We start from the raw sequence: 27897 nt of genomic DNA, 5'->3' as shown, positions 1-27897 counted from the left end.
GAATATGTAAGTCCTGCAGAGGCTTCACTAACAGTTGGAGGTTTTTTCTTGTGGAAAAACCAACCTGGGTCTGTTGCCCCACAGAGAACTCAGCATCTGGCCACAGCACTCTGCATTCAAAAAGAAGACGGCAAGGGGGAGAGAGAAACAGAGGCCTTTGTTTGATCTTTTCATTCCAGGAATGTGGAGTGTCAATTACTGGGAATGGCCTCCGGATCAACTCTCTACTATCTTTAAAGATGCTACACCAGAGAGAAGGCCTCTTTCTGGCCTGCCAAACCATAAACCGCTCTAGGCATCCCTTAAGGGGGATGGAGTTCAAGCTATTTAAGTCTGTCGCTTAGGTATTCCAAAGCTGTAGGCTAGCTGATTGAGAATGCCGTGAACAGCCAAGACAATAAATGAATGAATCATCAAATAAACCCGGTGTTTTCACTCGAGGCACAAATGACCAAGCTCAAATTATCCCACTTTGGACATCTTATGCAAAGATCTGCAGCTGCAGCCACAAAAGAAACCAACCGAGTCTTAGGCTGCATTAACAGAGGGATAAAATCAAGATCACGTGACGTGTTAGTACCACTTTATTGTGCCTTGGTAAGGCCACACTTGGAATACCGCATCCAGTTTGGGTTGCCACAATAAAGATGTTGAGACTCTAGAAAGAGTGCAGAGAAGAGCAACAAAGATGATGAGAGGACTGGAGGCTAAAACGTATGAAGAACAAATGTAGGAAAGGGCATGTCTAATCTAATGAAAAGGACTAGGGTTGACATTTTAGCAGTGTTCCAATATTTGGGGGGGTTGACACAAGGAAGAGGGGGGGTCTCCAAAGTACTTGAAGGCAGGATGAAAAACCATAGATAGAAACTATTCAAGGAAAAAAGCAACCTAGAATTAAGGAGATTGGATAGCCATGTGTCTGAGATAATAATAATAATAATAATAATAATAATAATAATAATAATAATAATAATAATAATAATAATAATAATAATAATATAAAGTTGGAAGGGACCTTGGAGGTCATCTAGTCCAACCCCCTGCTCAGGCAGGAAACCCTATACCATTTCAGGCAAATGGCTGTCCAGTCTCTTCTTAAAAACCTCCAGTGTTGGAGCATTCACCACCTCTGGAGGCAGGTTGTTCCACTGGTTAATTGTTCTAACTGTCAGGAGGTTTCTCCTTAGTTCTAGGTTGCTTCTCTCCTTGACTAGTTTCCATCCGTTGCTCCTTGTCCTGCCCTCAAGCACTTTGGAGAATAGCTTGACTCCCTCTTCTTTGGGGCAGCCCCTGAGATATTGGAACACTGCTATCATGTCACCCCTCACCCTTCTCTTCGTTAAACTACACATACCCAATTCCATAGGAATAGGATCTCCTGCCTGAGCAGGAGGTTGGACTAGAAGATCTCCAAAGCCCCTTCCAACTCTGTTATTTTATAATCTAGCTCTCTGGAGAAGACTTTGATGCTGGAAAAGTTGGGAAAAAAGAGACAAGGGCAACCAGCAGCAAGGGAGGAAGGACTCGGTAGAGTGGAGATCGGTTCATCCTTGGAAGACCTGAAGGACCAAGTTAACCCTGTGTAGGGTTTTCATTTGTACCGACTAGCAGGAGACACCACAGGGGAACTTTCATCCCATTGGGACTCATCATTTGTCAAACAGTCAGTTAGGTCTTTAGAGTGGATTTGGCATTTTTCTCCACCTGTCGAGTGCTTTCCAAGGATCTGCGATAGACAGATGTTAATGTTTGATGGTCTTAAATATATAATTGCAGGATGTAAGCTGTTCCAAATAAATCTACCTTTTGCGATTGACCAATGGTGATTTTGTCAAAGCCGAGGATGTTATGACTTCTTCTACTTCTTCTTCTTCTTCTTCTTCTTCTTCTTCTTCTTCTTCTTCTTCTTCTTCTTCTTCTTCTTCTTCTTCTTCTTCTTCTTCTTCTTCTTCTTCTTCTTCTTCTTCTTCTCCTCCTCCTCCTCCTCCTCCTCCTCCTCCTCCTCCTCCTCCTCCCTATTGTTATTGTTATTAGGTTTACAGTCTGTTTTTTGGTGTTTTTGTTGTTAGTTTATTTATTTATTTATTTGTTTGTTTCAATTTATAGACCGCCCAGGGCGGTTTACAGGGCAAATTAGTTGGGTTGTGTGTTGCTTTTTCTGGTGCTTTTGTGCATTTCTTAAAACTTGTCATGAAGTAAATAAGGTTAAATAAACTTTTAACAAAGAGGAATAATAATTTATTAAGCTTCCATGTCACCCAAGTCTGAGCAACTCTAAACCACGAAATTACAATAGAATCACTAAGCACAAGAAACAGAAATAATGCCTGTTTTGTCCCTGTGAGTGAATTGATTCCAGGTGAACAATGTGGCTAACGTATTTTGACAATATCTGACAAGTTGCTTTTGTCATAGAGGAAATGAAAAAAAGAAGAATATTTCAGAGACAAAGTGTCCGTTTTATGATGTTTGCATACTTTGGCAGTGACTTTTCCTAACCTTCAGCATATCTCTGGATTGTTTTCAGATAACTTTGATTATTTCCTGGTTAATTTTTTACATCACTCTTTCCCAGCTTATCTCTTATACCAAAGAGTTGGACCTAATAGTTTTATAATTAGATTTGCAATTGACCCTGGAGGTGAAGGTGACAAAGAAATAGGCTGTCAGACTTGTCCCAGCTTGGGTATTTAGGAAAAAAAGACCCTGGACTCCATTTGTAGCGAAATGTACACTTTTACTAAAGCCAAATGGTTGCAACATAAGCAAAGCTGGATCTGAATAGGTAAAGGTAAAGGTTCCCCCGCACGCGTGCTAGTTGTTTCCGACTCTAGGGGCCGGTGCTCATCTCCGTTTCAAAGCCGAAGAGCCAGCGGTTGTCCGAGGACGTCTCCGTGGTCATGTGGCCGGCATGACTAGACACCAAAGGCGCACGGAACGCTGTTAGCTTCCCACCATAGTGGTCCCTATTTTTCTACTTGCATTTTTACGTGCTTTCGAACTGCTAGGTTGGCAGAAGCTGGGACGAGCAACAGGCGCTCACTCTGTTACGTGGCACTCGGGATTTGACTTACCAAACTGCCGACCTTCTGATCGACCAGCTCAGTGTCTTAACCCACTGAGCCACCACATCCCTACTGGATCTGAATATTCCTGCTCAAAACCTGCCTTTTCCCCAATTCCCAGGCCCTCCCTCCTTGACCAGTTCATGAGCCTCCAATGATATTTGAATTTTGTGTTTTAGTAACAGCTTTGAGGCTTGGAGCCTCTTTGATCTAGTTTTGCATTCCATTCTCACGATCATGAGTTCGATCCTGTAACTCCGGAGGAAGTGGACAGGATTATGGGGAGGCTGAGCTCCACCACATGTTTATTGGACCCGTGCCCTTCCTGGCTGGTTTATGCAGCCCGGGAAGGGACACGAGGCTGGTTCCAGGCGGTTATATCTGCCTCTTTGAGTGAGGGTAGTTTCCCCGCCGCCTTGAAAGAGGCGGTGGTGAGACCTCTCCTCAAGAAGCCTGCCTTGGACCCAGCTGTGTTGAATAACTTTCGTCCGGTCTCCAACCTTCGCTTTCTTGCGAAGGTTGTTGAGAGTGTGGTGGCGCATCAGCTCCCTCTAGTTCTGGATGAAGCGGATTATCTAGACCCGTACCAATCGGGCTTCAGGCCCGGGTACAGCACGGAGACGGCATTGGTCGCGCTGGTGAATGATCTCTGGAGGGCTCGGGACAGGGGATATTCCTCTGTCCTAGTCCTATTAGACCTCTCAGCGGCTTTCGATACCATCGACCATGGTATCCTGCTGCAGCACCTCAGGGGATTGGGAGTGGGAGGCACGGTCCTTCAGTGGTTCTCCTCCTATCTCCTGGGACGCTCGCAGTCGGTGTTGGCAGGGGGGCAGAGGTCGACCGCGAGACCTCTCCCTTGTGGAGTCCCTCAGGGGTCGGTCCTCTCACCTCTCCTGTTCAACATCTACATGAAACCGCTGGGTGAGATCATTCGTGGTTTTGGAGTTGGGTATCATCAATATGCTGATGATACCCAGCTTTTCATTTCGACCCCAAACCACCCCAGCGATGCCCTCGACATGATGTCCCGTTGCCTGGAGGCGGTTCGGGTCTGGATGGGGAGGAACAGGCTTCGACTCAACCCTGACAAGACTGAGTGGCTGTGTGTACCGGCATCTCGGGGTATTCAGGATATTCCACCCCTCGCTATGGGGGGTGAGTTATTACCCCCTGTAGATAGGGCTCACAACTTGGGAGTCCTCCTAGATTCACAGCTTTCCCTAGAAGACCATATAGTAGCTGTGACTAGGGGGGCCTTCACCCAGGTTCACCTGGTGCGCCAGTTGTGGCCCTATCTAGACCGGGATGCCCTACGTACGGTCACTCATGCGCTCGTGACCTCTCGTCTTGACTACTGCAACGCTCTCTACATGGGGCTACCCTTGAAGACCACTCGGAGGCTCCAACTGGTACAGAATGCAGCCGCGAGAGTTGTGTTGGGAGCTTCCTGACACTCCCATGTCACACCTCTGCTCTGCGAGCTGCATTGGCTTCCAGTTGTCTTCCGGGTGAGATTCAAGGTGTTAGTAATGACCTACAAAGCCCTACATGGCATGGGTCCGGAATACCTTGGGGAGCACCTGCAGCCGGCGTCAACTTCCCTCCGCCCAGTACGCTCCCACAGAGAGGGCCTCCTCAGGGTGCCACCGGTCAAAGAATGCCGACTGGTGGCCCCCAGGGGGAGGGCGTTCTCTGTGGGTGCGCCGGATTTATGGAACCATCTTCCGGTCGAGCTCCGGATGGCGCCTGATCTCCGCTCCTTCCGGCGCGATCTTAAAACCTACCTCTTTGAACAAGCTGGCCTGGCCTGATGGGATGGGGTCGGGTTTTATTAATTGATCTTAACTTTTTAATCTGTATTAATTTATTGCGGGCATTGTTGTTTAATAACTTTTTAATTTTTGTATCTTGTTTCTTATTATGTATTGCCCTGTTCACCGCCCTGAGTCCTTCGGGAGAAGGGCAGTATACAAATTAAATCAATAAATAAATAATAAATAAATGTCCTTGGATGCACCAGTCTGTTCTGGATTGGAACCTCTGATTCCTGACATCCCTCCCTTCCTCCCCTTTCTTCTCTTTCTTCTCCCTCCCACATTTTATGGCAGGATGCCAGCCAAGCGAGGCAGGCTGAAGCGTTTACAATGGCAGAACTGACACTAAGCCCTGGTGGTGCAGTGGTTAGAATACTGAACTGCAGGCTACCTCTGCTGACTCCCAGCTGCCAGCAGTTTGGCAGTTCGAGTCTCACTGGCTCAGGGTTGACTCAGTCTTCCATTTTTCTGTGGTCAGTAAAATGAGGACCCAGATTGTTGGGAGCAATAGGCTGACTCTATAAACCGCTTAGAGAGGGCTGTAAAGCACTGTGAAGCAGTATATAAGTCTAAGTGCTATTGCTATTGACCAAGATGCCACATTTTTTTCTGTATTGAGTAGGAACAGAAGATATTCCTTGTTTCCTAAACTATTGCTTGTTTCCTACATATATACAGATAGATAGATAGATAGATAGATAGATAGATAGATAGATAGATAGATAGACAGACAGACAGACAGACAGACAGACAGACAGACAGACAGACAGAAATATAAATGTTTGCTGATGCTTTAAACTAATTTGTATATCTGTCAGGACCCACCCCAATCCACGTCTTAGGAGAACAAAAACTCTTGGAGTCAGTTCTAGTCCAAAAGGAATCTTTACTAGGACATGCTTGGTTGTGGGAATACAAGACAGGACTTAGTATTGTTTTACAAATTGAAATTTTATAAAGGGTACCCGGTTCAACCCCCCTTCCCTCAACCCCATTTGGTCAGCCCCCATCCTTCTACTTCGTGTCATCCCTTTCGTGGGGAAAAAAGGAACTTCGAATCTTTATGGTTATTGCCTTCTTCCTCTCCAGAATTAAAAGAAGACACAAGCCAGATGCCTTCTTCTCTAACCCTCCCTTTTGTTCCCCCCAGTTCAAAAGGTTTCCCTTGGGTCTTTGAAATAACCTAAGGCAGGCTGAATCCACATATGCTGCTCCTTCCTCGGGAGATGGCAGAATCCATAGGGGGGGGGAATAATGTTTTAAACATACATTTATGAATGTGATATAAATGGATTCTGACAATATCAGTGATTGCATCATCTCTTTAGATGCCATATGCTAAATAAAATCATATGTCCAATGCATGTTTAAAAAAATGGCACAGCTTCAACCACAATGTCACAGTCACCGACTGGATTCTTTTGAGGAACCTCTGAGGACATCTTTGAATGACCAGTGGCTGTCATACCCAACAGATGGGGATGGGGACATCTATATTTGTTCCAAGATATTCTCCCTAGTTGACCTTAGTACAGGTCCTACAATCAGCCACGGAAAGTAGAACCTTTTCTTGACCCTGCTTCATAAAGTACCAAGCAACCAACTTTGCTGAAGTAGTACATCCATGCCGTGGTGGGATTCAAATATGTGAACAACTGGTTCTCTGTGTGGATGTCACTTCTGGAAGTCCATTCTGGGCCCGGGCAACAAAACATTAGCTACCGGTTCTGCTGAACTGGTGCAAACCAGTTGAATCCCACCACTGCATCCATCCTTTGAGAAGGTAGTGCCCCTTTTCCTACAATACATTTAACCAAGGGTAATTATAGGTGGTCCTTGACTTACAACCACAACTGAGCCCTAAATTTCTGTTGATGAAACCTTTCATAAGTGAATTTTGCCCCATTTTACAACCTTTCTTGCCACCGTTCTTAAGCAAATCACTGCCACATGGTTGTTAAGTGGATCTGGCTTCCCCAATGACTTTGCTTGTCAGAAGGTCACAAAAGGCTTTTTTCAGTGCTGTTGTAACTTGAAATGGTCACTAAACAAATGGTTGCAAGTCAAGGACTACCTGTATGATGGAGAGGCAGGTGTCTGCTGTATTTAAGAGTGGGAGACTTGGTCATTATGTCCTTGAATTGCAAACCACGGCGTGGCAAGTATGGAAGGAAGGTTGGTGTTATATTCCTGCAACATCTGGAAGATGTTCTCTCCTACCGTTCCCTTCTACGGTATATTGTCTCCTACTGGTACATCTGGAAGAGGCACAAGACGCGCTTGTTTTGATTTTAAGAACTGTCTGGTCTCCCTGAGCTAAAATAGCTACCCAGGGAAAGAAGAACAGTCTGGAAGTGGCCAAAAGTGAGAAAAGGCACACAGCTTGATGCTACAGCACTGTGAGTTGTGCCATGTCTGCACAGGTAGTTCTCGACTTACAATAGTTTGTTTACTGGCCGTTTGAAGTTACGACGGCACTGAAAAAAATGAGTTATGACCACTTTTCACACTTAACGACCATTACAGCATCCCCATGGTCACATGATAAAAATTCAGACAGCTGGCAACTGACTCATACTTATGACGGTTGCAGTTGTCCTGAGGTCATGTGATTTCCTTCTGACAAGCAAAGTCCGTGGGGAAGCCAGATTCACTTAGCCGCCGTGTTACTAACTGAACAACTGCAGTGATTCAATAATGGTTGCAAAAAAGGTCTTAAAATGGGTCAAACTCACTTAGCAAATGTCTCGCTTAGTGACAGAAATTTTGGGTTCGATTGTAGTCGTAAGTCGAGGTCTCTGTATTTAAATTAAACTCTGCTAATAAGGTCTAAAGGGACGCGGTGGCTCAGTGGGTTAGGACGCCTAGCCTGTCGATCAGAAGGTCGGCAGTTTGGCAGATCGAATCCCGAGTGCCGCGTAACAGAGTGAGCGCCTGTTACTCATCCCAGCTTCTGCCAACCTAGCAGTTCGAAAGCACGTAAAAATGCAAGTAGAAAAATAGGGACCACTACGGTGGGAAGGTAACAGCGTTCTGTGCACCTTTGGCATCTGGTCATGCTGGCCACATGACCACGGAGACGTCCTTGGACAAACGCTGGCTCTTTGGCTTTGAAACGGAGATGAGCACCGGCCCCTAGAGTCGGAAACGACTAACACGCATGTGCGAGGGAACCTTTACCTTTACCTTAATAAGGTCTAATAAACTCACCCATAGAGATCAGATTTCATGCAAGCTCTTCTTCTTTTTGTAATACTTTTAGACCAAATCTGATCTCACTCTTGCTTTTTTTTTCCCCAGGGGAGAAATGTCAATACGATCCTTCTTTTCGTGGTCCTATCCAGAACAGGTAAGAATACCTTGTGCTACGAAGGGATGACTGGAATGTCCAGTGGTAGATTGAGGCTGCTGGAGCTAAGGAGGAGACAGAAATTTTAGTTGCTCAGAACAGAAGGAAGAACAAGGATATCCCTGAGCAAGTGGGGCCCTAGAAAAATTGTAGGGGCCCCAGGGGGTTAGTTGCAGGAAGGCATGTGCAAGAGATCTGCATTTTGTTTCTTTTTATTTATTTTATTTTATTACATTTATATACCGCCCTTTCCCGAAGGACTCAGGGCGGTTTACAGGGTGATTAAAAGCAAAAATACAAAAGTTAAAAACAATTAAAAAAATTATATCCGTCCCTGAACAAATAAAACCCCAGTTAAAATTAAAATTATTAAAATTATTAAAATTATTAAAATTATTAAAATTAAAATTAAAATTAAAATTAAAATTAAAATTAAAATTAAAATTAAAATTAAAATTAAAATTAAAATTAAAATTAAAATTAAAATTAAAATTCTCAGCCTGGGCCAGAGAGCTCGAAGAGCCAGGTCCTGGCGGAATGAAAGGAGGTCGGGGGCAGTCCTAAGCTCCACTGGCAGCTGGTTCCAAAGGGCAGGCACCCCCACTGAGAAGGCCCTATCCCTGGGTGTCGTCCGCCGGCAATCTCTTACCGGTGGCACCCTGAGAAGACCCTCCCTGTGGGAGCGCACTGGACGAAGGGAGCTTGATGCCGGCAGCAGGTGTTCCCTCAGATATCCCAGACCCAAGCCATTTAGGGTTGTTCAGGATGCTGTTTTATTTCTGGGCATCAAGAATTAGATCTGCTGTCTGATACACATTTGGGAAGCGTCAATATTTATTTGACCCATGACTGTTGTGCTAGGTTTGCCACCAACCATTATGGTGAAGTTTGCAGATGATACAACAGTCGTGGGCCTTATTCATGATGACAGTGAGGGTGCTTACCGCAAGAAGGTTGAGGATGTGGTGAACTGGTGTAAGGAAAACAGCCTAGTTTTAAGTGCTGGAAAAACCCAAGAGATCATTGTCGATTTCAGAAAAGGCAGGCACAGCCACACTCCTCTGTGCATTAATGATTCACCTGTGGAGATGGTTACCAGCATCAAATTCCTGGGTGTGTAGTTAACAAGTAGGCCTGCTTGGTCACTCAACAGCAAGACACTGGGGAAGCGGGCACAGCAGTGCCTGCATTTTCTGCATCGCATGAGAAAAGCACATCTTCCTTCCCCTATCCTTACCACTTTCCGCAGAGGGACGATCGAGAGCATCCTGTCATACAGCATCACAGTCTGGTTTGCAAGCATCACTGCTTCAGACAGGAAGGCTGGTGCAGAGAGTGTTGAGGATGGCCGAAAAGATCATTGGCAGTTCCCTCCCTTCCATCCAGGACATAACACAGAAGCGTTGCTTGAGCAGGGCGTGCAAGATTGTCTGGGACATGACACGTCCCTTTCATGACCTGTTTTCCTTGTTATCTTCTGGGAGGAGGTTCGGTGGTATCTGAAGCAGAACATCCGGATTCAGTCACAGTTTTGTGCCATATAATATTAACCTTGTGAACTCTAAAGCTTCCTCCTTCCGTTATGTGTTCAAGATGGTTAGTGATTAATGCTTCCTTAAGTAACACCAGCTGCCTGCAATTAGTGCAGGTTCAAGTCCCACCAGGCTCAAGGTTGACTCAGCCTTCCATTCTTCCGAGGTAGGTAAAATGAGGACCCAGATTGTTGGGGGCAATAAGCTGACTTTGTAATAATGCCGCTTGGGGTGTGTGTGAAAGTCCTAATAAGCAGGCATATACATAGAATGAAGGCTACTGCTAAGCTTGTAAGCCGCCCTGAGTTTTCGGAGAAGGGCGGGATATAAATGGAATTTTTTCAAAAAAACTCTTTTTTTAGAAAGCATGGTACCCATTAATGGTTCTGCTTGTGGAAAAAAACAACAGTCAAAGAATAAAAAGGTGGAGGAAAATTATTTTTACCTAGAAACTTGTAAAAACAAATTGGAAAAGAATGATCAGGGTACAATGAACTGCGGAAAGGAGAGCAATGTATGACATATGTGAGTTCCGGCACCTTTTTCTTTTACAAAAAAAGCACTGGTTATGTGTATGTACGCTTTGAGAGCAAGCAACTAAATTTCATTTTTAATATGTGTCGTTGTGCCCACAGTAAAAAATGACAATGTTGTTAGCTGCAAAGTCGTGTCCGACCCATCGCGACCCCATGGACAACGTTCCTCCAGGCCTTCCTGTCCTCTACCATCTTCTGGAGTCCATTTAAGCTCACGCCTACTGCTTCAGTGACTCCATCCAGCCACCTCGTTCTCTGTCATCCCCTTCTTCTCTTGCCCTCAATCTTTCCCAGCATTAGGCTCTTCTCCAGTGAGAAAACAATAGATGAAATGACAATAGAAGTTATCTAATATCTAATATGTCAATAGTCTGACTAGTGAACCCAACAAAAGGATTCCTCAAGGCTGTTAAGTCCCAAAAGGTAAAACTTTATTGGATGCACCATGTCAGAACTGAAGAAGCAAAACCAGCTCTGGGTTTTTCCGTATGAAAGCTTGCTTAGCTAAACAATATATTTCCTTGCCACCACCCACCAGGTGTTCACACTGTCCAATGGTAAGACTTCTTTTTCTTATGGGAACAGTCCACTTCTCCATCAAGCACCTGTGACTCTTATGTACTGGGCTCTTAAAAAATACCATGTGGGTTGCTGGAGCAACTAACAGCTCTCCAGCAACCCAGACTATAAGTCTCCTGTGCTGCAATTGGCTATCTCCAGGCAGCAATGGTTGATTCAAACCTATTGGCTGCCGCCTAGGGGCTAGACTATATATTGCGGCTAGTTGCAGCCTTTTCCCCAGTACACTTTCTGCGCAAAATAAACTATGAGTTACCTTGTACTCAGCTTCGTGTCTTCATTCCTGTGCCAAAGAACCCGCTATTCCTGTGCCAAAGAACCCGTTATTTAACAATGACCTTGGTGGTTTGCAGACTCTCATGGTCCGTGAACGGCTTCTTGATGTTCCGTTTCCTCCCTTCACTTTCTACCCCTCCCCACTTTTCTATGGCACATTGATTAGCGATAGAAGCTAGCAGGCATCATAGTGATTCAATCTTGATATTTGAGATTCTGAAAAAAACATTCTCTTTCAAGTAAGCCTCTTGGTTTTCGCTGCTGTTTGCTCCCACAAAATGCATATTTAGTGTTTGTAATCTTAAAAGGGAGAGAGGAGCCACTAAATTTGTTTATGTGATGATGAGAGTTGGAAGTTACTTCTTTATATATTTCTTTCCTTTTGCTTTATTACAATCTCTTCATCTTTCTTTTCCATTTTCTGCACTTTTTACTGTCTCTTCTCTTTCTTTAGTAATAATAGTAGTAATAATAAAGTTGGAAGGGACCTTGGAGGTCATCTAGTCCAACCCCTGCTCAGGCAGGGAACCCTATACCATTTCGGACAAATGGCTGTCCAGTCTCTTCTTAAAAACCTCCAGTGCATTCATAGCTTCTGGAGGCAGGTTGTTCCACTGGTTAGTTGTTCTAACCGTCAGGAAGTTTCTCCTTAGTTCTAGGTTGCTTCTCTCCTTGACTAGTTTCCATCCGTTGCTTCTTGTCCTGCCTTCGGGTGTTTTGGAGAACAGCTTGACTCCCTCTTCTTTGGGGCAGCCCCTGAGATATTGGAACACTGCTATCATTAAGTTAAGTTATTAAGTTCAGTTTGAATTAGCTTTTACTGTTGTAATCAGAATCCCTAATAAAATGTATATGCAAATCATCCATGTTTAGTGCTTTAACTTCCTGTGGACGATGCATCAACATTATCCACTGTGGCTGAGACTACGGTCAGCCTTCCCAACTCCCGATGGGTTGGACTTGAGCCTCATAATCTCCTAGCAAGCAAGACTGGTCCTGGCACTGTTCTACCAGCACTGAACCTATACTTTGAATTCCAGGGCAAGGATTGGCTGACAAGGACACTGCAGTTTGAAGTTTAAGGGGACCGGAGGGGTACCGTGCTGGAATGTGCCATTTTATGAAATTGGGGGGAAGAGGAATAGGTTACTTGGAGAAGAGTCTTGTGTTCCTCCCAACCATAACCTATGCAAGAGCCCAGCACCCAACGATAGCAATTGCAATAGCATTTAGACTTATGTTCCATTTCAATGGTGCTTTACATTCCTCTCTAAGCAATTTACAGAGTCAGCATATTGGCCCCAACAATCTGGGTCGTCATTTTACCGACCTCAGAAGGATGGAAGGCTGAGTCAACCTTGAGCCAGTAAGGATCGAACTCCAGACTGTGGGCAGAGTTAGCCTGCAATACTGCATTCTAACCACTGTGCCAACATGGCTCTACTTAGCAATTATGTTCTGGAACCAACTTTGCATAAAGCCTATGATTTACTGTAGGTGGAATAAATTAACTCTGTGCATTGTATTTAAGGACATTTTTCTTCTTTCTTCCTCCCCCTACCCCCACCCCCCCAGTTTTATAAGGCTTGATAAAAATTTCCCCAGCAAGGTGTGTGAGTGTGGATTTGTGCACATCCCTGCTGCAGCACATGGCAGTACCAAGCCATGTTGGCTGACCTCAGAAAAAAAACTTGGGTAGTGCTTGAATAAGAAACTAGAAGAAATCCAATGTGTGTTATCTGGCGTGGGAAATCATTAAAAAAAGCTTTATGGATTGATGCACAAAGGCAGTAGAATTTGAGACTTTTAGTATTTCCACGATGTAAATACCCATACACGTGTGTCTATAAGTTAGTATGTTGTTGACTGATCCCTCACTCTCTCTGTTCCAGGAGCTGTACAGATATTATCTGCTGCGTTATCTTTGGGGTCTTCCTCGTTGGCTACATGATAATTGGGCTTTTGGGTGAGTAAGTTTCTTAACTTAGAGAAGAGGACTGAGGGAGCTGAATCCAAATATATTATTCCATTGCAGAGGAGGCAGTTTAGTAGACTTCATATGAGAAACAAATGCACACACATAGTGTTAACTCCATAGATGAGCGGCATGGTGGCCTAGTGGTGAAGACGCTCGCCTCCCACTTGGAAGGTTGACAGTTCAATCCTAGGTAGCGGCAGATGTTCCTCTCCTAGGGCACAAAGAAAAAAATATCTGCTGTGAACCCTGCGTGGTGCTAGGAAGGGCATCCGGTCGGTAACTGCTCAGCTCTATCCAGTCATCACGACTCTATCCCGAATTAAGGGATTACAAGGATGTAAAAGGGAATTAGCGTTATCTCCATTTTAATTACTGTACAGTGAATTATACCGATCATTTCTATTTATTATACTAAATAAGGCAAATCTCATATTTATTATTTATTGTGTAAATATTATATCTACATGTAAATAATATATGTAATATATCCTCTGTACTCTAGAAAAGGTACAGAGAACAGCAACAAAGGTGATTAGGGGACTAGTGACTAAAACTTTAAGGAACGGCTGCTAGAATTGGATGTGTCTAATTTAATGAAGAGAAGGACGTGGGATGACATGATAGCAGTGTTCCAGTATCTCAGGGGCTGCCACAAAGAAGAGGGAGTCAAGCTATTCTCCAAAGCACCCCCGAAGGCAGGACAAGAAGCAAGGGATGGAAACTAATCAAGGAGAGAAGCAACCTGGAACTAAGGAGAAACTTCCTGACAGAACAATTAATCAGTGGAACAACCTGCCTCCAGAAGTGGTGGATGCTCCAACACTTCCTTCCTAAACTTTCTTAAAAGAAATTATTTCTTTTGTCCAGCAAATAATTTAGTTAAAAGTCCCTCTGGGCTCTTGAAAGAAAAACTCTTCTCTTGAAGGCTTTGGATAGGACAGATTTATCTCTCCCCAGTCTTCCTACTCTCCACCGCACCCATAAGAGCTGAAATAGTAGAACTGAACCTCTGTAATTGAGAAGTAAGGAGAAAGTGGTCCCAAAGGTGCTTTTTCAAGAGGCAACTGAACTTTCTTGTTTTTTCTTTGCAGACGTTTCGCTTCTCGTCCAAGAAGCTTCTTCAGTTCTGAAGCTTCTTGTATGAAAGCGAAACATCTTCAAAGAAAATCAAAGTCCAGTTGCCTCTTGAAAAAGCACCTTTAGGACAACCATGACCTGGATGTCTGAGAATCTCCATAGAAATTAAGGATATTGTGTAGTGGGTTCTGGAACGCAGGAAAGACGCCAGGCAGAGGAGTACAGCGTGCAGCTCTTTACTGATGGTATAAACCAGACATGTCAAACACAAGGCCTGGGGGCCGGATGCGGCCTGCAAAGTGGTTTCATGTGGCCCGCGAAGCCATCCTGGAAACAGTGAGGGAACGGCCCCCACTGCCTTGGCCCTGGCTCAGAGACCCTCCTTCTTCCAGGGACCCTCAGATCTGTCCCACTCCTGCCCAGGTCCCCATAGGCACCCTTGATGCGAATGATGTAGAGCTGGCCATGCCCACCCAGTAGGCCATACGCATCCTGGCCATACCCACCCGGTCCCTTGAGGGCAACCGCAATGCTGATGCGGCCCTCAATGAAATTGAGTTTGACACCCCTGGTATAAACTGTACTGGGAAATCAGGGTTACCTGTGCCCCTTATATACCTGGCCAGGTACGCATTCAACCAATCATTTCAAACCTCAGATTTCCCGCCAAAAGCTGATCCCTGTCACAGCAGTTTCAGTACAGCGCCACCTGGTGGTATCGGCTGCACTGCTGTTGCAACTGTTCTTATTTAACCCAGTACATAACAAAAGTGAAAGTTCTTTGGACATTTTAAAAAAAGAAAGAGGAATCTGCAGTTACCATGCGCACTTGTTTTTTTTGGGGGGGTGGGGTTTGGTCTAATCTGGTGTTTCTCGACTGTAGTAACTTTAAGAAGTATGGACTACAACTCCCAGAATTCCCCAGGCAGCGTGGGTTGTTGAAGTCCACACTTTTTAAAGTTCTGACTTTGTGGGGCTCCAAAGTCCTGGAAGTTTCCAGATGCCAGGGGAATATCAATGGTAAATTATGAAAAATTTATTTTTCTCTCTTCCCTTCTTTCCCACTTTCTTCTTCTTCTTTTTTTTTTGGTTTTGCAAGCCTGGCTGTACGGTGATCCGCGACAAGTGATTTATCCCAGAAATTCAACAGGATCCTATTGTGGAATTGGCGGCAATCGGTGGGTTTCAAATCCTGGAAAGGAAGAATTCTTCAAAATTGTTGCTTGGCTAGAGAGGGAGGGACTTTAATAAGCGGAGATTTAACCCAGATCAGACAGCAACAGTTTTCCTGGAATAAGAAACCCGTACAGGTAGTCCTCGACTTACAACAGTTGTTTTAGTGACCGGCACTGAAAAAAGTGACTTATCCTTTTTCACACTTACGACCGCCTGCAGCATCCCCATGGTCACGTGATCAAAATCCAGACACTTGGCAACTGGCTCATATTTATGACGGTCGCAGTGTCCCAGGGTCAGGGGTCAGCAACCTGAAACAGTGAAAGAGCCACTTGGAACCGTTTCCCTCACAAAAGGAAAAACTGGGAGCCGCAAAAAATGTGTGCACATGCGCGTACATGCACGCATGTGCAGAACAGGGTTTGAAGAGTGGAGCCAAGGCGAGATATGCACCTATCCTGCATATTTGAATTGATTGGTTGAACTTTTTTAGTCCCACTTTTTTTTGGGGGGGGGACTACAGATAGTAGTCTCCCGATACTCCCATGTTACACCTCTGCTCCGTGAGCTGCATTGGCTGCCGGTTGCCCTCCGGGTGAGATTCAAGGTGCTGGTAATAACCTATAAAGCCCTACATGGCATGGGTCCGGATTACCTACGGCAACACCTGCGGCCGGCGTCAACTTCCCTCCGTCCGGTGCGCTCCCACAGAGAGGGCCTCCTCCGGGTGCCTCCGATCAGAGAATGCCGACTGATGGCCCCCAGGGGGAGAGCGTTCTCTGTGGGCGCGCCAGACCTGTGGAACCGCTTGCCGGTTGAGCTCCGGATGGCCCCCGACCTTTGCTCCTTCCGGCGCGATTTAAAAACTTATTTATTTGAACAATCTGGCCTGGTCTGATGGGTTAGGGGTTGGATTTAGTTTTAACACAGTTTTATTATTGTATTATATTGGGCATAATTATTTAATTCTTTTTAAACTTCTTTTTTAACTTTTGTATTTATATTTTGATATTTATTGCCCTGTACACCGCCCTGAGTCCTTCGGGAGAAGGGCGGTATAAAAATTTAATAAATAAATAAATAAATAAATAAATAGCAGAGGACTGGGAGCCGCAGGAGCCGCGGGTTGCAGACCTGTGCCCGGGGTCATGCGATCACCTTCACAAGCCAGATTCACGTAACAATCATGTCACTAACCTAACAACTGACGTGATTTACTTAACAACTGTGGCAAGAAAAGTCATAAAATGGGACAAAATTGGCTTAACAAATCTCTCTCTTAGCAACAGAGATTTTGGGCTCAGTCGTGGTCTACCTATAATAATGCAGGTAATCCTTGCATAGCAGCCACAATTGAGACAGGCAACTCAGTCGTGAAATGCCACAGTTGCTGAGTGGAAAATCATGTGATTGCAAGAGGCTTACGACCTCACTTTCCCTCTGGTCGTTAAGCGAGGTATCACGTGACTCCACTTGGCAGTTTCACTTGTACTTTTTTTTTAAATTAACCCTGCTGGTTGGACGCCATTTGGAAACTACGCAAACAGCAATGGGGTGACCATGGGATGCTGCGATAGCCATAACTGTGAGGATTGGTCTCAAAAGTTGTTGCTGTTGTTGTTGCTGAACTTACAAGCAGTCTCTAAATGAGGCAGTTGGTGAGCAAGGACTACCTGTGTAAAAATGCAGGAATTTCAGGAGCTTTTGGGGAGGGCAACTGGAGCAATACCAGGCTCAGAGGAGGATCTACTTGTTTTACTCAAACTCCACAGATCCCCAGCTGGAGTCATGTGCAAAAAACCAGGTAGAGGTAGTCCTCGACTTACAGCGATTCATTTAGTGACCGTTTAAAGTTACAGTGGCACTGAAAAGTGACTTATGGCTGATTTTCACATTTACAACCACTGCAGCATCCCCATGGTCACATGATCAAAATTCAGATGCTTGGCAACTGGTTCATATTTATGACGGTTGCAGCATCCCGGGATCCCCTTTTGCGACTTTCTGACGAACAAAGTCAATGGGGGAGCCAGATTCACTTAACAATTGTGTACTAACTTAACAACTGCAGTGATTCACGTAATGACTGTGGCAAGAAAGATTATAAAATTAGAGCAAAAACCACTTAACAAATATTTCACTAATTTTGGGCTCAACTGTGGTTGTAAGTCAAGGACTACCTATGCAAAATAGTGTCCAGCAGTCAGTTAACCAGATATACTTCGAGCAACCCAACTGTCTTTTTTTTTCATTACCAGGATTTCTTTTTTAAAATATATTCTTCAATTCTCTTTTTCTGTTTAGTGGCAAACCTTACCTCCTCTACTTTGACCTCATGAAATGCGTCGTGGAAGCGAATCCACTGGCAATAGCAATGAAAGGCTTGCAATGCCCTACCCCACAGGTAAGATCTATCCTGCCGTCTGTCTGTTTGTGAGTCCAACATGGTACAGATAGTCCTCAGTTAGCGACTGCCACTTGGTCACTAAGCAAAGCAGTCACTAAGTGAAACCGTGACCGTACTTAGATTCTTACTTCAGCTTTGCTTTATACACCTGAGAAGGTCATAAATACGAGTATTGGTCGTAAGGTTACCTTTCCATCATCATTGTAACTGCAAACAGTCATTAAATAAGGCAGTCGTTAAATGAGGTCTGCCTGTGTATCTGCTTTTGTGCATGTCCTGTAGATTTTTGGGGCCTCCCAAACTTTATTATCCACAGTGTTAATGTTTAGGGAGTATTTTTAACGAAAAAAGAGAAAAATACTGCTAACATTGTACCAACCTGGATTTCCCACAATGCCTTTGGGTCTCAGACCCAGAAGATGCACCTCGCCTGGCCAGGAGAAAAACAAAGGAAAAATTGGGTTGATAAGCAGCAACATTGTGACATCGTATCTCAGACTCCACTTCTTTGGGGCTGATGTGCAATATTATTAAGCAGGTAGAAAAGGGGCGGAGCCTGTATCCCAAGGCCCCTCCCATGGAAGTTGCTGCTAAGGAACCTTCCTGATACAAGCGTGAGCGGCTGATAAGAAGCAACTGCATCAGTTTCTTTCAGGTCAATAAGCATTTTGTCATGGGTGTGACCCCTGTAGTAGCCATTTTGTGAGAGTGAGTGTAGCTTTTTAAAAAAACACTAATTGTGCATCTTCCAAAGTTGGAGACTATTGATATAAAAAGGTAAGCTTAGAAAAAGGAAAGTGAACATCAACTGATCAGAGCAGGAGATATTTTGGAATATCTATTTTGGAAGCCAGAATAATTGGCTTCATTTGCACTAAAATTGCCTTGTTTATTTTCTTTGGCTGAAATTGTAGTGAATTTTTGAGAATATTGTGATTTGCCTCATACCGAAAAGGTCATAGACTGGTCTTGTTTAATGTCCTCATTGTGGTCAGGATAAGTAACTCTCAGTTCCACCAAATGAAAGTTTACCAAATCTGAGTTGGAAAAGCTGAATGGCCACAAGATGGCAGCAGTTGTTTCAGACACTGAAAACTCTTTGCTGCCATCTACTGGGCATATGAATTACAGCAGTCCACAATCTTGTTTGTGCCTCCCCAACCCATGGCTTCTCCAACTGCACTGTATAATTTTGGTTCTACTGTACAATTTCCAAAAATCAGTGGTGAAGTTTTCTTCCATTTTAAGAGGGAAGACATTAAAAACTTATATATTGTAGGGACTCTGGTGCTCTCTGACCTTGGTTGTTTTCTTGCAGACTTTCAACTAGGTACCATCATCAATGCTTGTAGGAAGGGGGGTATGCTCTCATTTTACATACTAATGGCTTGCCCTTTCAGTGTTGGGAGGCAGGTCTTAATGATTCCTTAATTGTACTGTTGTTTGGAGGTTAATTGGGGTATTGTTTGTTTCTTGATTTCTGGTCTGATGTTAATCTTGACGTTATTCTCTGCTTAGCTGGGTGCTGATTGCTGGTGAGGAGATGTTTTGATCTTTTTGTTTCCGTTTTGGCTTTTTGATTGTCTCTTTTGAGTAGTATGTAGATGTTGTTTATCACTATGTGCCTGTTGATGGCCAATTTCCTTGAGTGCCAGGTTTCCAGGAATTGTCTAGAGTTTTTGGACTTGGCTTGGTTTAGGATGGTCACAATTTCCCAATTGAAACTATGGTTAGGTCTGTCCATGTCGTGTGAAATTAAGGCATTTTCATCATGTCTTCTGATTGCTAGTTGGTATTCATGGATGCCCTATGCTAGTCTTCTGCCTGTTTTGTCCTACATAGTGACTGTTACACTCCTTACATTGTATGTTGTAGATGGCTCCCATTTGCTGGGTCTTTTGATTTACTTAGGATGTTTTTGTTTGTGTGCTACGGTGATGCCATGTGATTGTAATAGTCTCTTGGTTGATTCTGAGATGTTTTGATACAGGGCAGTGCTAGTTTCACAGCTTGTGTTGGTTGTGCTATATAAAGTTGAGCGGTCAGGCACTTTTTGATGAAGCTACATGAATATCCCTTTTGCTGAAAGATGTTGTATTGATCAGATGTCCCCAACCTTTTGGGCACCAGGGACCGGTTCCGTGGAGAAAGGTTTTTCCGCAGACCGGACGGGTGGTGGTTTTGTGTGCTACCTGCATCCCGCGGATGGGGCTTTGCTTGTTTGTGCGGACCGGTTGCTGGCATGCCACAGCCCGGTACTGGTCCACGGCATGGGGGTTGGGGACCCCTAGTATAGATTATCTGTTTCCTTTCTCTGACGTTCAGGATTGTTGCAGTGTGTTTGTGCTGATCTAAATAGTGTTCTTACACAGCTTCTCTCATGGGAGGTTGGGTTGTTACTTTGGTAGGGAAGCACTTGGTTGGTGTGGGTGGTTTTATGATAGACTTGTGTCTGTCCTACTTCCTGCTAGCACTGATGATATTACCTAGTTGGATAAGGAAACATCTGCAAGAAGACAACCAAGGTCAGAGAGCTACAAATACTCTCTTCTCTGTGTAACATATAATTGTTAACATAAAAATAAATACAATCTCAGTTTTGCAGTTATGTATAAAAGCTGGAAGTTTTAGTTTCCCTGGAGGGATTTATTTAGAGTCATTCTTTCAAGAATGCAGACATGATGGGATATTGGACCAAAGAAAACCTGGGTTCAGACCCACATTCCTCCATAGAAACTGGCTTGGTGGTTTTGAGCTAAGGGCTGCCCCTTCTCCAATCTGCTTTGCGGAATTATTTTGACAGAACTGATGGAAGTAATACTATTGTGCTTTATTTTATTTTATTTTAATCCCATTTATATCCCACCCTTCTCCGAAGACTCAGGGCGGCTTACAATTTAAGCACAAACCAATGTGCTTAGCAATAGCCTTCATTCTATGTATATGCCTGCTTATTAGGGCTTTCGGGGGGGCCCCCAAGCGGCATTTATAGCGGAAAGGCAAGGTGTGGATCTAGCACAGACATGTCAAACACAAGGCCCGGGGGCCGGATTCGGCCAGCGAAGTGGTTTCATGTGGCCCGCAAAGCCATCCTGGAAACAGTGAGGGAACAGCCCCCACTTCCTTGGCCCTGAGACCCTCCTTCTGCCAGAGACCCTCAGATCTGTCCCACTCCTGCCCAGGCCCCCATAGGCACCCTTGATGCCAATGATGTAGAGCTGGCCACGCCCACCCAGTAGGCCATACACACTTTAGCCACGCCCACCCAATAGGCCACACCCACCCAGTAGGCCATGCCCACCCGGCCCCTTGAGGGCAACTGCAGTGCTGATGCGGCCCTCAATGAAATTGAGTTTGACACCCCTGATCTAGCATATAAATCTATTAATAATTCTGCCTCATTCTGGATGAACTGAATTAAACTGAATTGAATATTTTATTGGCCAAGTGTAATTAGACACACAAGGAATTTGTCTCTGGCACAGAAGCAGTCAGTGTACTTGCAAGGCAACAGAGAAAATAACAACAACAATAAAAGGGGGAAGTAAAGGAGATAATAAAAGGAATAACTAATGCTATACACACACTCCATTGGTTGATATACAGATAATCCTCGTCTTACAACAGTTCGTTCTGTGACTGTTCAAAGTTACACTGACACACAAAAAATTGATTTATGACCGTTTTTCACACTGTTGCAGCATTACCATGGTAACGTGATTCATTTAACAACTGTGGGCAAGAAAGGTTGCAAAATGGGACAAAATTCACTTAACAAATGTCTCACTTAGCAACAGAATTTGGGGGCTCGATTGTCGAGGACTACCGGTACATACACATTAGACATTAATCTAGGTAGTCCTCGACATACGACCACAGTTGAGCCCAAAATACCTGTTGTTAAGTGAGACATGTGTTGAGTGAGTTTTGCCCCATATTATGACCTTTATTGCCAGAGTTGTTAAGTGAATCGTTGATAAGTTGATAAGTTAGTAAATCTGGCTTCCCCATTGATTTTGCTGGTCAAAAGTTTGCAAAAGGGGATCACATGACCTTGAGACCCAGCAACGGTCATTAAGCATGAACCAGTTGCTAAGCATCTGAATGTGGATCACAGGATTATGGGGATGCTACAATGGTTGTCAGCGTGAAAAATTGTCAGGTTAGCTTTTCCAGTGCCGTTGTAACTTTGGACGGTCGCTAAATGAACTGTTGTAAGTCAAGGACTACCTGTAGCTGGTTGCAGTTATTCTTTCTGCACCCTTGACTACAGACTCCATTGAAGTCTATATTTGTCCAGTTTGGTGGCTATGCTAACCAGACCATTACAGGAGTACAAATAACAGACTCAGTAGTTCCTCTGTAAAACTGTATCAGCAGCTCCTGGGGGGACGTTTAAGGTTCCTTACGTAGGACGTAAGAAAAAAAAACATTGCAGATGGCTTTCAGACTGATTCCCTGCCCTCCTTCCTTTTTCAGATTTGTGTCGCCAATTGTTCTAGCAATTTCTGGACGGTGTCTCCCGTCGACTTAGTGCCTCCAAGTGCCTCAGATAAGAAACCTTCTGATGTGTGGGATCAGACAATGTGCCAACCCAGCATTGATATCAAAACTACAAAGTTGGTAAGTTGCCTTTGGATGGCCCAATCTTAATTCCTTGCCTAATCCTGAAGGGTGTTTCAAGTTTCCTTGGATACGAGCAGGGCCTTAAACCTCAAAAGTGCTTTTTTTTTTCCCCTTCCAAAGGCAACTGGATTGTTGTTGTTTTTCCTTGAGGAGGAAGAAGAAAACCTTTTGCTTCTCATCCAAGAGGCTTCATTAGTTCTGCTGGTGGGAGAATGGAAGGATAGATTCCGATAGGATGATGGGTGGAGGGGGGGGGTGGAGGAAATAGAAGGATTGTATTTCTTTGCAGTCATATGATTGTTAGCGTTCTCTGTGAGAGCCGTTGACGCCACTTGGGGGTTTATCTGTGCCCCTCAGAGTCACCTGAATCAGGGTGCAATTGCTTGTGGAATTTTCTTAGAAGTGTTGCAAGGCTGCATGGTAGACTGGAGATAGGGGGTGTCTTATCCCTCCCCCTCTGTTGAGGGAGGGGTGTTCAGTTCTAACATAGATGGATTCTTTTACTTCTCTTTCCAACCAGTGGTCTTCTCTAGGACCATTGTCTATGTCAGGGGTAGACAACCTCGGCTCTTTTATGACTCATGGACTTCAACTCCCAGAATTCTTGAGTCAGCTGAAGTCAAAGTCGAAGTCCATGAGTCATAAAAGAGCCAAGGTTGCCTACCCCTGGTCTATGTGGACAAATGTGCAAAGCCCACATTTTGGATAGAGAGGACCACTGGTTTGAAAGAGGATCCATCTGTGTTAGAATTGAACGCCCTTCCCTCAACAGAGGGGTAGGGATAAGACACCCCCTAACTCCAGTCTACAACGCAGCCCTTGCCGCAGTTCCAAGAAGGCTCCAAAACCAATTGCACCCTGATTCAGGTGACCGCAAGGGTCACAGCTGCCACAAAGAAGAGGGAGTCAAGCTATTCTCCAAAGCGCCTGAAGGAAGGACAAGAAGCAACGGATGGAAACTAGTCAAGGAGAGAAGCAACCTAGAACTAAGGAGAAACTTCCTGACAGTTAGAACAATTAACCGGTGGAACAACCTGCCTCCAGAAGTGGTGAATGCTCCAACACTGGAAGTTTTTAAGAAGAGACTGGACAGCCAATTGTCTGAAATGGTATAGGGTTTCCTGCCTGAGCAGGGGGTTGGACTAGATGACCTCCAAAGTCCCTTCCAACTTTATTATTATTATTATTATTATTATTATTATTATTATTATTAATAATAATAATAATAATAATAATAATAATAATAATAATAATAATAATAATAATAATAATATTATTATTATTATTATATAAATCCCCAAATGGTGGCCTCAACAACTCTCACATAGAGCGCTAACAATCAGATGACTGCAAAGAAATACAATCCTTCCATTCCCCCATCATCCTATCAAAACCTATCCTTCCATTCCCTTCCCCCCCCCCCCGCCATCAGAACTGATGAAGCTTATTCGATGAGAAGCAAAATGTTTTCTTCTTCTTCTTCCTCAAGGAAAAAAAAAACAAAACAGTCCAGTTTCCTTTTGAAGAAAAAGGCACCTTTGAGACAGCTATGACCTGGATGACTGAGAATCTCCATAGACAGTGGGGCTTTGAATTTGCTGGGCACAATTTAATAATTTAATAATTTAATTTGTATACCGCCCTTCTCCCGAAGGACTCAGGGCGGTGAACAGGGCAATACATAATAAAAAACAGAATACAAAAATTAAAAAGTAATTAAACCATTATGCCCGTAAAATTAATACATATTAAAATGAAAACTATTTATAAAAACCCAACCCCATCCCGTCAGACCAGGCCAGCTTGTTCGAAAAAGAATGTTTTGAGATCGCGCCGGAAGGAGCGAAGGTCGGGGGCCATCCGGAGCTCAACCGGTAAGCGGTTCCAAAGGTCTGGTGCGCCCACAGAGAACGCTCTCCCCCTGGGGGTCACCAATCGGCATTCTTTGATCGGCGGCACCCTGAGGAGGCCCTCTCTGTGGGAGCGCACTGGACGGAGGGAAGTTGACGCCGGCCGCAGGTGTTGCCGTAGGTAATCCGGACCCATGCCATGAAGGGCTTTGTAAGTCATCACTAACACCTTGAACCTCACCCGGAGAGCAACCGGTAGCCAATGCAGCTCGCGGAGCAAAGGTGTAACATGGGAGTATCGGGAAACCCCCAAGACAACTCACGCGGCTGCATTCTGCACCAGTTGAAGTCTCCGGGTGGACCTCAAGGGCAGCCCCATGTAGAGAGCATTACAGTAGTCAATACAGTAATACAGAGCATTACAATTGTAAAGCCATGCCTGAATTTCAAGTAGTTCTCAATTTATGTCCGGCTGCTTAGCGACTGTTCAAAGTTACAGCGGATGCCAAAAAAAAAAAGCTATTTACAACCCAATTTTGAAGTTACAATCCTTGACTTACAACCATTCATTTAGTGACCGTTTGAAATTAACAATCACTGAAATTAGCGGCTTATCACTATTTTTAACACTTACAACCAGTACAACATCTCCATGGTTATGTGATCGAAACATGGATGCTTCTCAGCTTTTTCCTATTTGTGACAATTGCGGTGTCCTTGGATCGTGGGATCACCTTTTGCAACCTTCCAACAAGTCAATGGGGAAGCCAATTTCACCTCACCGCCGTGGTACTAACGACTGCAGTGATTCGTTTAAGAACTGAAAGGTCGTAAAATGGGGAAGTACACATGCAACAATGGTCTTACTTAGCAACAGAAATTTTGGGCTCAGTTGTGGTCGTACATTGAGGACTACCTATACCAGGGGTCTTCAAACTTGGCCCTTTTATGACTTGTGGACTTCAACTCCCAGAATTCCTCAGCCAGACATGCTGGCTGAGGAATTCTGGGAGTTGAAGTCCACAAGTCATAAAAGGGCCAAGTTTGAAAACCTCTGACCTATACGATGCCTGCACCACCTCTGTGGTCATGTGACTGGATTTTGGGTGCTTGGTTCACCTTTAAAACTGTTTGCCACATCCCGCAATCACCTGGCTGTGATTTTTGCTGTTTTTAGCGTTTACTTCGGGTTTCCTGACTAAAATGGCCATTGGGTTAAAATGGATTTGTTTAACAAGTGTTGCATTCACTTAAAGACTGCTGAAAAAAATGTTACAAAATCAAGTCTGATGACATGGGTCATGGGTTGTCTAGTTCTATATAGTAGTGGGCCCTGTAACAGTATATCATAGTTTCCTTCTAAGAGGATCACCTTGTTCCAGTTTTCCTGCCTCACTGTTCCTCACCCTTTCCCCTAACACTCAGTATTTTGGTGCTTGTTGCTTTAATTTTTTATGTATATATTTCTGCAAATCTTGCAGTTGTCCTGAGAGCGATAAAATCTACTTTTCCCTTAATGACTCTTGTCTCCTTGCAATATTCCTGGCATTTAATCCCAAGTTTCCCCCACGAGGGATTGTTCTATTATCTGAATGCAACATTGCTACGAATCTCTTGCTTTTTTCCCCCAGACTGTGTCACAAATTCTCAACCAGCAACTTTGTCTTCGGTTCACCATTCCAACCAAGCCACGTAAGTATTGATTCTGCAAAGAAGAAAAGGGTTCTTATCCCTTGGGACGAGCTGTTATGTTGCTGAAATGACAGAAAGCAAAATAGGAAATTGGAAGGTGGAAGGTGGACCACAGGAGAGTTATTGGTGCTCAAAAAGGAGAAAAAAAAGTGAACGCATTTGCTTCAAATGAATTTTAATAATTTGTAATTCAAAGTCTGGGAATTAGAAGAGAAGAGTAAGGTAAAGGTAAAGGTTCCCCCGCACATGCGTGCTAGTCGTTTCGGACTCTAGGGGTCGGTGCAATTCTCTGTTTCAAAGCCGAAGAGCCAGCGCTTGTCCGAGGACGTCTCTGTGGTCATGTGGCCGGCATGACTAGACACCAAAGGCACACGGAACGCTGTTACCTTCCCACCGTAGTGGTCCCTATTTTTCTACTTGCATTTTTTACGTGCTTTCGAACTGCTAGGTTAGCAGAAGCTGGGACAAGTAACAGGCGCTCTGTTATGCGGCACTCGGGATTCGACCCGCCAAACTGCCGACCTTCTGATCGACAAGCTCAGCGTCTTAACCCACTGAGCCACCGCATCCCTTGCAAGAGAAGAGTAGTTTATGCCAATTATCTTTCCAGAATGACCCCTAATTTATATCCCCCCTTTTATTTACAGTTCTTAATCGTTGCTTACCTTCTTTTAACATCTCTGAAATTGGAAAGTTTAATGTGGGTACAATGTCAGTGAATGAAACCGTGGGGAACCTCACAGATGGCACAGAGTAAGTCTTTTTTTTATTCTTTGAAATCTTCATCAAGGCCTTTTCTCCAGGCAAATGTCTTACAGCCAGTGGCAATTTCCCCTCTCCTGCCAGACCTCGCTCTCAAAACCCAACAGGACTGAGAAAACACAGAGATCCATGATCCACGATTCTAGTCTTTTTTTTTTATCTCCCTCAGTGAGAGCTCTCCATTGGCTTGGCTGTTTGATTATTTCTGGGGATACGTGTGATCCAAGAAACTTGCTGGCCTTTCCAGAATGAATTGATTAATTTGATTTGATTTTTTTTAAAGGATGCCCCAATCTCTGAATTTGTATTATGTGGTTTAATGCCATGTGGTTGAGCTGGCCATGCAAAATGTAACAAGAGACAATTCTGTAGCAAACTCCCTGTTTCCAATAGAAGAGAATTGATGTAGCTCAAGGTTGAACTGTGGGGTCCTCTCTGAGCTTGGTTGTCTTCTTGCAGACATTTCATTATTCAACGAGGTAACATCATCAGTACTATTGAGTACAGGGGCTGGCTCCCTGTTTATATACGGTAGCTTGCTTTGCCAGGGTGGTAGGGGTATGATTTCAGACAAATCAGCCATCAGTAGATACATAGAGGTACTAAATTACATTTACACACCATTCAAAAGAGGCATTAAAAAGCTAAGAAGGAAACAAAAAGACCAGGATATATCATATCTAGCAACCAACACCCAGATAAGCAGGGATTAACACCAGACAAACATCAAGTAGAAAATAATAGTCAAGGAACTTCCAAGAAAAAAACCACTTCTTCACCAACACTGGAAGGGCAAGCTATTGTATATAAACAGGAAACAAACCCCACATTCACTAGCCCTGATGATGTTACCTAAGGTAACAAAATGCCTACAAGCAAACAACCAAGCTCAGCACCAAGGGCTCTGCAAACTTTGTGTAACTTACATAAGGATGGAAGTACTGTACTGCTGGAGTTTATACTTGCAAAAAATAGGGGATTGCTGCACCTTAACCTATCCAGCAGTAAATAGACAAAGCCACAGCTACTGAGGCAGAGAAGAGAATGGTTATGTAGATCTAACAAACTGTGTTGACATATTTTTGCCCTGGAATGGAGGAAAGCACATTAAAGTGGCTGTATGGATTCCCTTCTATAATGTCTCCTATTATGTTGTGGGCTCTGATGAGCAG

At 44.1% G+C, this 27897-nt stretch overlaps 1 protein-coding gene across 1 annotated transcript in view; it reads left to right on the top strand.

Moving 5' to 3' along the window:
- Window positions 1–27897, top strand: part of SLC44A4 (solute carrier family 44 member 4) — a 67654-nt gene that overhangs the window by 16080 nt on the left and 23677 nt on the right. Inside the window, exons 2-8 of the mRNA XM_083355645.1 lie at window positions 8186–8234; window positions 13050–13123; window positions 15312–15390; window positions 17693–17792; window positions 22275–22418; window positions 25903–25963; window positions 26611–26716. Coding sequence (XP_083211771.1) covers window positions 8186–8234; window positions 13050–13123; window positions 15312–15390; window positions 17693–17792; window positions 22275–22418; window positions 25903–25963; window positions 26611–26716 — 613 coding nt within the window. The remainder of the gene's footprint in view (window positions 1–8185; window positions 8235–13049; window positions 13124–15311; window positions 15391–17692; window positions 17793–22274; window positions 22419–25902; window positions 25964–26610; window positions 26717–27897) is intronic.

Source organism: Vipera ursinii (genome assembly GCF_947247035.1).
Source record: "Vipera ursinii genome assembly, chromosome: 2".
Lineage (NCBI taxonomy): Eukaryota > Metazoa > Chordata > Lepidosauria > Squamata > Viperidae > Vipera > Vipera ursinii.
This window is presented reverse-complemented; position numbering and strand designations above follow the sequence as displayed.